Below are 13,439 nucleotides of genomic sequence, written 5' to 3'. Positions count from 1 at the left end.
CATTGCACTATGCTCCCACAACTATGACAGTGCAGATTAAGATGGCAAAAGCTGAAGGCTGGAGCAGTGAAGTGTGTAACTGGATTCTGGGAAGCATCTGTGAGCTTTGCCTCTCCTCAGCATTCTCACTGCCCTGTGCTTCAGTAGCTGTGCTTTCCTATTGCTCCTTGGTCTCAGAGGAGGCAGCTGTGTGGCATTGCTCAGACTGTTGGAGCTCCCAAGGAAAATACAGCACATTTGGAGGCATGTCTGGATAGCTCTACCTCTTTGTTTGCTGCTTTTATTTCCTGCAAGAAAATGAGCCGCAACCTTTTTCTCCTGGCTTTTGTCCTGGGCATGACTGGAACCTTCCACTATGGATTGCAGGTCTCCATTATCAATTCTCCTGCTGAGGTAAGCATGGAGAGCTCAAAGAGTGAGCTACCAGTATTCCACTGTTCTCAGGCATTCACGCCTCTATTTGCAATGGCTTTTTACTTGTGCCTTCAAAATGAGACTTATCATGGTTTCTTAGTTCTAAGAGTAGCTGCTACTGCTCTTGTGTTTCGTGAGGTTTGAACTTCTGTCTGATCTGACAGAACTGGGAAAGGGAAGGGTGAATAATACCCATAAAGTCAGCCATTTCCCCCTTTCTGAGTGGAATTGCTCCCAGGGCATTCTCCTCTCTCCATCACTCAGGGAGTCCCTTGTACCATGTGCTTGGCCACCCACAGTATTTCCAAGTGACTGTAAGGTGAAATAGGGTAGGGAAGGAGTGTAGCTCTAGAGCTGAGGTCAGCACTCCTACCTGCAGCTGGGAAAAGGAAAACTGGGGATGGTGTTTGTCATCCTGGATGGTACCAAGGACAGTGAGCTCATACTATCACCACAGATGAGTGGAAAAGATCAGGGAGAGAAAAAATCTGGGTTTAGCACAGAAACAGAAGACCAGCCTACTATTCCCTTACTGGAACTCACAACTTATATTTAATACTGATATATTTATTCATTGGATCTCATTGCTAAAATATCAGCTCCAGGGATGGTAATGGCAAAATTCCTGTTGGGGCTAAGATTTCAACCAAGGTTATTGATAGAAATGTATCAAAAAGACCAATAAGCAGGTAAGAGAATTAAAAAAGCAGTGCAATTATGCAAAAACATGTTGACTGAGTCCATTGTTTGGGTTTTTTTTCTTTTAAAGTACATCCAAAGTTTCATCCATGAGACCTGGCTGAAGAGATATGGCTCCTCTCCCAGTGCAGAGATGGTCACTTTGATGTGGTCCCTCATTGTGTCCATCTACAGCATTGGGGGGCTCCTGGGCTCCTCCTGTGCTGGCTACTTGTGTGTTCGGTTTGGAAGGTAGGCAGAGTTACACCAGCCCTTCTGTTTACAGCCACTACTGCAGAAAAAGGAACTGGAGAAACACTGCTAGAATGTGGCATTGGGAGCAGCCCAGGGTCTCCTATTAAAGACCAGTATAGTGAAGGAACAGCATGGAAAGTCTGCCAGTGATCACAAGGAAAATCACACCCTCTCCCTTATAAAGTCCAAAGCAAATCCAGTCCAGGGAAGTCATACAAGAAGTTTTAAAGAGAATTTCAGAGACAACCACTCACAAAGCTCCATAAGATATTGACTCCACCAGAGGCATCAAAACCTTCAACTAACTGATCAGTCTGGCACAAGTTTCCCTGTCACAGACATCTTTTATGAAAAATCCTTTCCTTAGGATTTTTCCTCCTGAGAAGCTGAGAGGCCTCAGGAGCAAACTGTAACCAATGGTTATCTGCTGCTGTGGAATGCAACAGGTGCATCTGGGATTGGGCTCATGCAGTTGTTCCTAATTAATGGCCAATCACAGCCCAGCTGGCTCGGACTCTCTATCCAACACTCGAGCCTTTGTTATCATTCTTTCTTTTTCTATTCTTAGCCTGCCTTCTGAGGAAATCCTTTCTTCTATTCTTTTAGTATAGTTTTAATATAATATATATCATAAAATAATAAATCAGCCTTCTGAAACACGGAGTCAGATCCTCATCTCTTCCCTCATCCTCAGACCCCTGTGAACACGGTCACATTTCCCCATTGCCATTTCCCATTTAGTTCAGCTGATCTCAGAAGGCAGCACTGAGTCTGTAACCATGGTACAGTTCATGCCACCCCTGTCAGGCTGTGAATGAGGCAAGGGCAGTACTGATGCTCACATTAATTTGAATGAATTCCAGGAAGAAGGCCATGCTGCTGTCCAACATCCCTGCTCTGCTGGGTGCAGCTCTGATGGGACTCAGCCGGCTGTGTGGCTCCTTTGAGATGATCATTGCTGGAAGGTTATTTTCTGGAGTCTGTGGAGGTAAATTGCCATTCCTAGCTTTGGTATTAAAGAGTGGGAAGAGCAGTGACTGAGGGTCACAAGGACTCACCAGCCTAAGTAAACAGATCACAGATTTTTTACTACATTCTGCAGAGAACATGATAGCTGAGTGCAGTTTTAGCTAAATAAGAACCCACAAACATAATTAAATTAGTAATGTGTGACATCTCCATCTCTCTTTCTTGTATCTTTATCTCTAGTCCATACAAAAGGTACTGCCAACTTCTGAAAAAGCCAAAATCTACAATATTTCAGAGAAGCATGCTCACTCAATAGAGAACTGGCCTCTGTGGCTCCTGTTGCTTTTTGCTGTGGCTGATGCTGCCCTCCACATTACAGACAAGGGAATGGTTTTCAAGCAATTCAATTAGAATTTTCAATTCTAATTCCCAGATGCCTCAGAAGGTTACATTCTGCCAGCGCTTTTGATCTCTGAGCAGTTGGATAAAGATAATACCAACCAGAAAAAAAAAATTGAGAGGATAAAAATTAATTAATTCACTGAGCAAATAGAATGTACAGCATTTGCCAGCTCAGTGGTTTCAAGCAGAAAATAAGGCACATAGCCACTGAAAAATGTCATCTAAGACTAGAGGGAGTAACCACAGCCCTGCCTGTAGCTGGGGCTGTAGGAAACAATATAAGGGAAGGGCAGCCCGCTGAAGGACAGATTTCTCACAGGCCCATACTTATTTAGTGAAATATTTAGCAAAGGCACAAGACCACGATATGGGGCTTCGTGTCAGGCAGCCACATCCTCAGCGCAGATAGAAATCAATCTGAGAGCCAGCCCTACAGGCACTGTCCAGAGTGGTCTCCTCCAAAAACCAGACCTGGGAGGGTTTGCCTGGCCCTAACAGTGCTTTGTCCCTGCAGGTTTAACCCAGAATGTCCATATCATGTATGCTGGGGAGTGTGCCCCACGGAAGCTCCGTGGGCTGATTGCCATAACAGCTTCCACCTTCTCTGCTCTTGGAAAATTTGTAGGATTTGCTCTGGGTCTCAGGTAAGAGAGTCTGAAACACAGTCAGTTTCTTCTGTTATTAAAATACATGCATGTATCAATTTACACCCATGCCCAGGGGCTGCTATTTGGGGCAGTCAGTACCAGTCTGGTAACTCATGGATCTTGGAATAATGGTAATGGAGCTTATTTGGATCAGAAGCAGAGAGATCAGCCCCTGCAGGTTTTCCTTCAGTGCCTGTGCTGGGATTGTTGGTACCTGTGTGAAAAACACCAATCACTTGTTTTCAAAATTTTAAAAGTTTAATAGTAATAAAATGGTTATAAAAATAGTAATACAATTAGAGTAATAATAATTTGGACAATTTGAATTAGGACAATATGAGACAATAGAAATAAAGAGTTACGGATGTCTGGGTACCTTTTCTGGGCAAAATAAGCCTGAAAAAGGACCCAGGTTAACAGAGGATTAACCCTAAAAAGCAACAGCCTGTTGCATATTCATACACCTCATCCATGATGCATCAATTCCATTCAAACACAGGATTCTGTCTGGTCAGTGTCAACTTCTTGCTCATAAGCCTGATGGCATCATTCTGCCCAAGTGAGGCAGGAAGAACTTCCTTTCTCCTGATAATGAGCAATAAATTCTCTTTCTCTGAAAGATTCAGGTGTCCTGTGGCTGCTATCTCAGTGCAAATCCTTTCTTTAGGAAAAAAAGTATCTTACATAGCATAGTTTCTATTTTAACATTTTGTTCTAACCTAAAACTATATTTAACACACTACTTAAGAGAATTAATATAGCATTACTTCCTAACACAGCACATATAATATTCATTTTAATATTTGCTCAAAGCCAATCGTAAAATACGCATTTTTCACACCTGTGAGCCCTCAGGACACAGGAGGACACGGGTGGACAGAGGAGGGCACAGGAGGGCACAGGGAGGAGACAGGAGGACATGAGTGGCCTTGCTGTGCCAGCACTGAGCAGCAGGAGCCGGCACTGTGCAGCTCCTGTGCTGCAGGCGAGGCCCCTCTGCACTCCCTGCTGGAGACTCCTAGCTGGAGCTGCCGGGACATGTGGGAGCCCAGCACATCCCTCTGGCTGTCCAGGACGGCCAGGACCCCTGCCAGGGGGCTCAGAAGCCCTGGCACAGAGCCCAAAACACCTGTGGGTTTGATTATGACCCATGGAGCAAATCACCAACCTTAGATGAAGATCAGCAAGCCACAACAGTTTAGGTAGAATAATAGTGAAGTTATCATGGGGTGGAAAAGTAGATTTTTGGGGTTTTGGTATGGGGGTTCAGGAGGCAAGATGGAGGGAACTGGGTGTGTCCAGCCTTTCTCCTTCTTGGCCTCCATCTTCTGCTGTGATGGTGGCACTTTTGGATTGGTTCAGAGTAGAAGCTCAGTGTCTAACACAGGTGATAGGTATTGGAAAGGAATTGTAAACATTGTACACATTGTAGTTTTTAGCACAAAGACATAACCCTGCCCTGGGGCAGGCAGAGTGCCTGGAACTGTCCTGCTGGACGGACCTCGGCAGGGCAGGAGAAAATTCTTTATAGATGAGAAACAATGAACAACCTTGAGACTGAGAAATGAAGAGCCCTGACTCCTTCTTCAAGCAGCAGGCTAAGAAAAGAGACTTTCAAACTTTTCTCGGGGTCACTCTGAGCAGCTAAAGATCCCAAGAGGGACTGCGGCCAGCAGGGCTGGGGATGAGCCTGGTTCTGCCCCTGCTCACATGGCCAGCATGGTGCCTCAGCCCCTCTCTCCCTGCTGCTTTTGTTCCAGAGAAGTTCTTGGAGTGGAGGCTCTCTGGCCCATTCTGCTGGCAGCCAATGCAGTCCCTGTCCTTGTCCAGCTCCTCACCCTCCCCTTCTTCCCAGACTCTCCCCGCTACCTGCTCATTGACCTAAAGGACAAGGAGGGATGCATCAAAGGTAAGGAAATGTATTCATTAAAGTATTAATTTTGGGAAAGTATTAAAGTATTCATTTTGGGAAAAAGGGGAAAATACTGTAAAGCCCCAGGTCAGCCTGGAAGAAAGGTCCAGGTGGGAAAAAGACTCTTGGTGTTTTGGCTCTGAAAGTACCTTCAGCTTAAATGAAAGTCAGCTTCTTCTGTGTTTGTGTCACATTCACATTCTCTGAAAAATCCCTTCGCCCAGGATTTTTCTCCTGGGAAGCTGAGAAGCCTCAGAGAAAAAAGAAAGCAATAATTTTCTCATTTGCTTCTCCTGTGCTGTGCTCATGTGGAATGTGTTTGGAGATTGTTTACCCACAGGTGATTGTTCCATTGGATTCTGCTGTGAGTTGTTTTCACTCTTTGGCCAATCACGGCCAAGCTGTGTCAGGACTCTGGAAAGAGTCAGGAGTTTTCATTATTGTCTTTTTAGCATTGAGTAAGTATGCTTTCTGTATTCTTTAGTATAATATAGTATAGTATCCTTTAATATAATATAGTATCATAAAATAATGAATTAGCCTTCTGAGAACATGGAGTCAGATTCATCATTCCCTCCTTTGTCTGAGGAGAACACAAATACAATATGTTTGGATATTAGTGCTCTCTTGGCACCAGTATTTCCCTACCCTCTGCCAGGGTTCTCCAAGGGAGGTGATCACACACAGCTTGTACTTCCAGCCATGCAGATTCTGCCCTGAGCAGTCAGAGTGCAGACACAGTTCCTTCTCTGTGTGAGGGAGGCTCTGCACTGTCGTGCTGTACCTGTAAGCATTCCAGTTCTTCAGTAACCCTAACAGCAGCTACTGACAGCAACTGAGCAGCAGCCACTGTGGGTATCTGTGGCATCCACATTCTCTGAAAAAATCCCTTCGCCCAGGATTTTTCTCCTGGGACGCTGAGAAGCCTCAGAGAAAAAAGAAAACAATAATTATCTCATTTGCTTCTCCTCTGTTGTGCTCATGTGGAATGTGTTTGGAGATTGTTTACCCACAGGTGATTGTTCCATTGGATTCTGCTGTGAGTTGTTTTGTCTCATTGGTGAATTACGGCCAAGCTGTGTCGAGACTCTGGAAAGAGTCAGGAGTTTTCATTATTATCTTTTTAGTATTCAGTAGTATTTTTTCTGTATTCTTTAGTATAGTATAGTATTCTTTAATATAATATTATAAAGTAACAAATGAGCCTTCTGAGAACATGGAGTCAGATGCATCATTCCTGCCTTCGTCAGGGCATTCCCTGCAAATACAATAGGTACTTAACTATCAAAAGATAGAACTCCATAATGTAAACTTATTTTTCAGATGTATGAGTCATTTTATCTTGTCTGTGTTTTGGAGTGTGCACTAGAACTGCACCTTTAGCAGGAAGGTGTTCAGGGAAGGATTGGTAAGAATGTAAGTGTGACTTACATTGAAAGACTGTCAACAGCTATTGGCCAAAGGTGAGTATCAGAAATTAAAGCAACCCAAATGAAGGGAGAAATGACGAGGAGGACTCTATGGATATTAGAAGGGTAATTAATTACTCTATTATACTATATTACAAATAATACTATATTTGTATTACTTGTAATAATACTATTATAAATAATACCATATTATAAATATATACTATTTATTATTCTATATTACATTACATCTAAACTGAAACTGCACAAGTACTACATCAACTGCACAGAATATCATGACTGTCAGTTGACAGTCTTGACACACACATGGATTTAATTGGTTAATGAATTATAACACTTACACTAGAATCTAATGACCAGTTCTCTTTAGGTAGACAATCTTCTACAATGCATTCTACTTGTTCTAAAACACAGGAGCAGTAAATGAGATAATTGTTTTTCTCTGAAGTTCAGAGAATATGAATTCTAGAAAATCTTTGGGAAGCTGTGCTTTGCTTTTCTCTGTGAAATGTGGCCACAGGTGAGGTCATGTCAAGATTTATGGGTAAATCTGGACCTGTGTCATATCTGAGCCCAGCTCTCTAGGAAGTTCACGCAAGAAAAGAGCATGAAGTTCTAATAAGAGACTCTGCAAAGCAGGAAATCACCTTCTGGACTCATGTCTGTGCTGGTGAGCTTGGTCACCTCTCCTCCTCTCCTTGCAGCTGTGAAGCAGCTCTGGGGGGACGGGGACCATCTGGCTGAGATCAATGACATGGTGTCAGAGCAGAGAGCCATCGGTGGCGAGAAGGCCAAGAGCGTTTGGGACCTGCTGCGGGACAGAGCCGTGCGCTGGCAGCTCATCACCCTGCTCCTCGTGGTGTCCTGCATCCAGCTCCTCGGGGCCAACGTGGTACGTGCAGGGCTTTGCTCTGCCCCTGCACGGCTGGCAGGCTCCTCAGCTAAAGGAACCTCTGCGAGGGGCTGGGAGGGACTGCAGCAGTGCCCTAAGGAGGGAGCTCTTGGTACTGCTTGTTACAATCTTTCCTCCTGGAAGTTTGGGACCTGGGATAAGTCCAGAGCTGAGCTTTAGCAAGTGTCTTCTGAAGGCATTTCTGTGAATTACCCTGTTAGGATAAGATGATTTTCTGTTTTGTTAAGATCTGGTTAGTTATTTTCTGTCCAAAAAGACAGACACTAATATAAACATGGCCACATGTGTACAGCTTTCACAAATTTCTATTATTTTCAGGTTTACTCTTATGCATACAGTATCTTTACAAAGGCTGGAATCCCCCCTGCTCAAACCCATTATGTCTCCCTGGGGATTGGGACCACTGAGATCCTCTCCACAGTTCTGTGTGTAAGTGGCTTTTTGGCTGAATTTTGTTCTCCTGTAATACAGTGCTCACTTTGATCTTTAGAAATACTATAAATGGAGCTTCAGGAGTCAAATTTTTGCAACAAATCAAACATGGAACCAATCAGATAAAATCCTCTCCCCACACCTTGCAAACATGGGCATTTCTATTGAGCTTCTGGAAAGAGCTGAGAGTCTTTCTGTGAAAATCACTTTCTGGGCCAGACTTGGGGGTCCCAGTTCCGCCCTGGAGGAAGGGCAGATGTCATGAGTCAGCAGGCCCCAGGGCTGTAGGAATCCCAGCAGTGTAAGCATTCCCCCCCTGCTCTCCTGCCTGGCTCTCCCTTGCCAGCTCTGAGCCCCTGTGCCCAGACAATGCTCCCTGCAGCCCTGCCCCTCCCAGCTCCCGGAGCTGCTCAGGCTCCCCAGTGAGGGCAGAGGTGGAGCAGCCCTCAGGCTGTCCCTGGGAGCTGGCAGATCTCCTCCTGCTTGCAGGGCTTCCTCATCGAGCGTGCAGGGAGGAAGACTCTGCTGTGGAAGAACTACGCCGTGATGGCCTTGGCTCTAGGGCTGCTCACAGTCACACTCTCACTGCAGGTAAGACCCCTCTGATGTGTGCCATGTTTTGTTGTATGACAGATCTCAGGACTGTTTCCCTCCCCACAAATCACTTTTTAGTGAGTATTTTTGGGGCTAACCATCATGTTCATGGAGGTCTGTTCCCAGCCATGTACATCTGGATTGAAGACAGTAGCTTTACACGACCAAGATCACTGCCAAGGCTATCTCATGACATTTCTGAAAGCAAAGGAGATAGATCTATGTTAAACATTGACATACTTTGTAGTGATGAGCATTTGTAATGGAGCTAGATAAATGATATTTTATTTTCTAATTTTATTTGCTTTTCATTTCCTACCGCAGGACTCCTTTTTCTGGGTACCGTACTGCTCTGTTGCACTTGTCTTTATTTTCATCATGAGCTTTGGCATTGGGCCAGGTTGGTATTTTCTACTGGAATGGTTTCATTTATCCACTCATCCCTTCCTCACTGCAGCCTTCAGGAGAGATCCCAGGCATAGCTGTTCCACCATGGGCACGAATCCCTACTTCTGACTCAGTGCAGGTGTTGGTATTTCCCTCTGTACTGTGGTAGGAGGTAAAATTCATTTCCTATTGCATTCCTACATGCCTTTTCACTGAAGAGCCAAGCCCCACTTCAGACACTTCCAGGCCACTTAAAGCCATGAACTTATGTGGCAAAATGAAGTGTGAGGTAAGAAAGCATCTTGCAAAATTTCTAAGCTTCCTTCTTTCCTCAATCTTTTTTTCAGGTGGAGTCGTATGCCCCTTGATCACAGAAATATTTATTCAGTCATACAGACCAGCTGCTTATGTTTTTAATGGTGTTGTAAACTGGATCCAACTCTTCATCCTTGGGCTTGTGTTCCCTTTCCTTGTGGTAAGCAAAGGAGGGTGTTTGTTTCAGTTCAGAGGAAGTTAGGCCCCTCTTGAACCCAGAGCATGCTTCTCTTATCAACACCTCATGCAACAGAGCCCAAATTAATTGCAGCTCTGATGGCCTCTTCCATTTTAACCAGGTATTTACTGGAAGTGTAGCAAACCCACAAAATGCTTCTAACTCTGCACAAGTCAGAGTGACACAGGCAGCACAGATGCAGTGACAGAGGCACTGACACTGTCAGATGTCATTTGAAGCAGGATTTATATCAATTAAGTCTCTGACCAACTTCTTTTAGTAAATACAAACGCAGAAACTGTATATCATAAGATATGATGATATACAGTTATATCATATATATGATATATATATCATATATATAACTGTATATCATCATATATATATATATATATATATATATCATAAGAGAAAGAAATCAAGAGAAATGTTTCTGAACACAATTTTCTTTTTGTTTTCCTGTAGAAAGGTCTTGGTAATTTCTGTTTCATCATTTTCCTGACATACTGTCTGTCCATGGCTATTTTTGTACTCCTGGTGCTGCCAGAGACCAAAGGAAAGACCATGCTGCAGGTCAAGGAGGAGTTCAACCGCCTGAACTACCGTGGAAAGAAGGGGCAGGCAGCCCTAGAGCAGAGGAACTGCTCAGTGGTGACTGTCACGAGGCTTTAAGAACAACCCCTCCACTTCAGTTTTGCTCTTTTTTTACTTTAGTGCCCAAAAGTCTCACTAAGCAAGAGAGAATCTATAGATCCACCAAAAAGTCACCTTCAGTACAAGGTGCAGCATGAACTTGGTGGTTCTCTCCAGCTCCTGAACTATGAGCTGAATTAATTCCTCTGCAGAAAAAAATTAAATACAGTTTGTAGAGAGAATAAGATCATTGTCAGTCCCTCCAAGCTTGCAGTTATAAACTGAAAACACAGGATCTGCTATTTTTTTGGCAAAACCAGGACTCCACAATTGGCAGAAGTGACTCTGGAAGGTCCAGAGGTACAGCAAACTTGCAAAGAAGACAGAACTTTGACACTGAAATTATCTGCTCCTATTAACAGGCCAGTGCTGATGAGCTTGCCCTGAGAAGAAGCTTCAGTTCACAGGAAAAGAAGTGTTTAGCTCTTTAATGCAGTGAAAGAAGAGTGCCTTGCCCATCAGCAGGCAGAATCAATATGCAATGTTCCCCCATGTTTACAGTCTTGGAGATTCTTCTGTTGGGAAAAACAGGGCTATGTCAGCACTGAAAGAAAGCAATGAGCAAAGAGAGCAGAGCAGCAGGAAATCATGAGGGGGCAAATCCAGAGTGCAGATTCTCCTTCTACATTGGCAGTGACTGTGCAGTGTCTCTTCAGCCTGGAGAACACTGGGTTTCAGTGGGATTGAGCCCTGAGAGTGACTGGTACTGATAAGACAGAAAAGAGGGAATTTAATCCATGTGTGTGACTGCTTGTTCTCTTTCCAGGTCTCTAATACTTCACATTTTCATTATAAAACTGGGTAAAAATCTGTGTTCATTGTTATATGACATGACAGTTTTTTGTCTTCTTCATACTTTACAGTTTTCTGATAAGGAAATAAAAAGCAGTGAGTAGGGAAACACATCCTTCTGATTGTGCCTGGATTGATTTTCATTGAATGAAGAGTCAGGGACAGAGGAGCCCCCATCTTCTGGGGCAGTGTTTTTGGGCTCAAGGAATGCTTTGTGTGTCTGTCTTGTTCTGGGGATGAGATCTTCAATGCCAACTGATGCAGATGCTGCACAATAAATTTTGCAAAAGGATCTGAGTATTGAGCAGCAGTTTCTTTCACAGCCCTAAGGCTCTCCTGCTATTTTATCTTCACATCATCCTCCAGCAGTATTTGTAGCAGTGCCAAAAGCCAATGCCAGGAGCAGGGAACTTTCCTAACACAGCCATCCCTCCCAGGACAATCATCACACCACCAAAAAAACTGAAGTTTATTGTTTCAAGGCTTGAGATCATTGATTGCACAGTGCCACTTCAATGACCAGGATACATTCCTTCTTGTGGTCAAAAATGCAGGGGAAAAAAAGAAGCATTGGAAGTGTTTTGAAAAGAAAATATTAGGTAATTGATTATTTTAAAGGTCCTGATTTGGTTTGGTCTTTCTCAAACTTACTGGTTCCCAATGAGGAAATTTTTATTGTCTTACAAGACATTAAAAACTCATTTCCTTATGCATGTTTTTCTACAGCATGATTGTGTTCAACCTGCCTTACTTCTCCCCTGCTGCTAAAGGCTGTCCACAAGAAGGGAAATGTGGTAAATCATTAACACTGCCACAAACTATCATGGATTGGGAATAAAGGTTGAAGAAGTACTTGTGAATCTGCAGTTCCAGGATCCAGGATGGATCCAGGGTCACACAAGTGCAACACAGGGCATCTCTGGAAACAAAATCCCTCCAAGTCCAGGGTATTGGGTGAGCTCTATACTGGGTCTGGAAAAAGCACATTTCATGTTGTGTTCAGATCCTAGGTGGAAGGATGCATCTTGTCCTCTTCTTTAGGAAAAGAAACAAAACCTCTGCCTGCATTTAAGGCTTGTTTTTTACCTGTATCTGCATTTAAGGCTTGCTTTTTACCTCTACCTGCATTTAAGGCTTGTTTTTTTACCTCTACCTGGATTTAAGGCTTGCTTTTTACCTGTATCTGCATTTAAGGCTTGCTTTTTACCTCTACCTGCATTTAAGGCTTGTTTTTTACCTCTACCTGTATTTAAGGCTTGTTTTTTACCTCTATCTGAATTTAAGGCATGTTTTTTACCTCTACCTGCATTTAAGGCTTGCTTTTTACCTCTACCTGCATTTAAGGCTTGCTTTTTACCTCTACCTGCATTTAAGGCTTGTTTTTTACCTCTATCTGCATTTAAGGCTTGTTTTTTACCTCTATCTGAATTTAAGGCATGTTTTTTACCTCTACCTGCATTTAAGGCTTTTTTTTTTACCTCTACCTGCATTTAAGGCTTGTTTTTTACCTGTATCTGCATTTAAGGCTTGCTTTTTCCATGGTACAGCACTGAACAATGGTGTGAGGTCAGATGAAAATGTGACAGCAGTAGGAGTATTCTAGAGGGACACAACAGGAGGAAGAGGAGCAGGGCTCTGCAGGGACTGTTTGATCAAGCAGATGTTAAAAACTGGTCACAGACAGTGTTTAGAGATCTCTCCAGGAAGGTCCAGAGCTGCCATGTGTGTCCTTCCTTCCATCCTCAGCTCAAAGAAAAGTCTTCCTTTCCCCTCTAGTTCCTCCAGGCTCATCAGCTCCTTGCCCACTGGGATGTGGCATCGTGCCCTGGCACACAATGGGTCAATTCCACTGTTACAGAGAGGCTTCTGAGTGATTCTGGAAAAACTCTGAGCTTCTGTAAAGAAATGGGTGTGAGCAAGGACACAAAATGCCAATATTCCAATACTTCATTTCCTGCATCTGAGAAATTGTTCAAGCAATTCTAGCAGGCAAGAAGAGGCATTATGGCTGAGCTGCAATTCTAAAGGCCTGTTGTAGACTGGAGGGGAGGAAAACCTGCCCTGCCCAAGCTGCTTTTCAGAGAGGTGAAGAGGGAAGAGAAGCTGGTGGCACTGTCTGACTCCTCACACAACAGGAGCACTCAGGGGTTGTAGCAGTGTGAGTAAGGGCCAGTGCTCCCAATCCAAGCAGGATAAACATTTACCAATGTTGTAATCAGCTTGTCATATCTGGGTCTTAGAATAATTAAACCAGCAAGAAGAGGCTCTGGCCAGTGTCAGGGGAGGACACAATTTGCTAAAAGCCACACAGTTAGAATTTAACTTCTGTGCTGTGATCCCAACCTCTTACAATCTCAGTGTGGAGCCCATCTCTCTCATCTGGCAGACTTGACAGGGGCTCTCAGAGCAGGCAGGGTTTCAAGGGGAA

At 43.8% G+C, this 13,439-nt stretch overlaps 1 protein-coding gene across 1 annotated transcript; it reads left to right on the top strand.

The window, feature by feature from the left end:
- The first annotated feature begins 297 nt into the window (after positions 1 to 297).
- On the top strand, positions 298 to 10,198 carry LOC118693159 (solute carrier family 2, facilitated glucose transporter member 11-like). The gene is made up of 11 exons (XM_036393505.1): positions 298 to 393; positions 1,184 to 1,344; positions 2,211 to 2,335; positions 3,233 to 3,362; positions 5,126 to 5,274; positions 7,412 to 7,599; positions 7,939 to 8,049; positions 8,542 to 8,643; positions 8,971 to 9,046; positions 9,381 to 9,508; positions 9,992 to 10,198. The coding sequence occupies exons 1-11, from the start codon at positions 298 to 300 to the stop codon at positions 10,196 to 10,198; spliced, it is 1,473 nt and encodes a 490-aa protein (XP_036249398.1).
- Positions 10,199 to 13,439: the final 3,241 nt, after the last annotated feature.

This window comes from Molothrus ater, chromosome 18 (assembly GCF_012460135.2).
Source record: "Molothrus ater isolate BHLD 08-10-18 breed brown headed cowbird chromosome 18, BPBGC_Mater_1.1, whole genome shotgun sequence".
Taxonomy (NCBI): domain Eukaryota; kingdom Metazoa; phylum Chordata; class Aves; order Passeriformes; family Icteridae; genus Molothrus; species Molothrus ater.
Note: the sequence above shows the minus strand (reverse complement) of the source record. Positions and strands in the feature narration are given on the sequence as shown.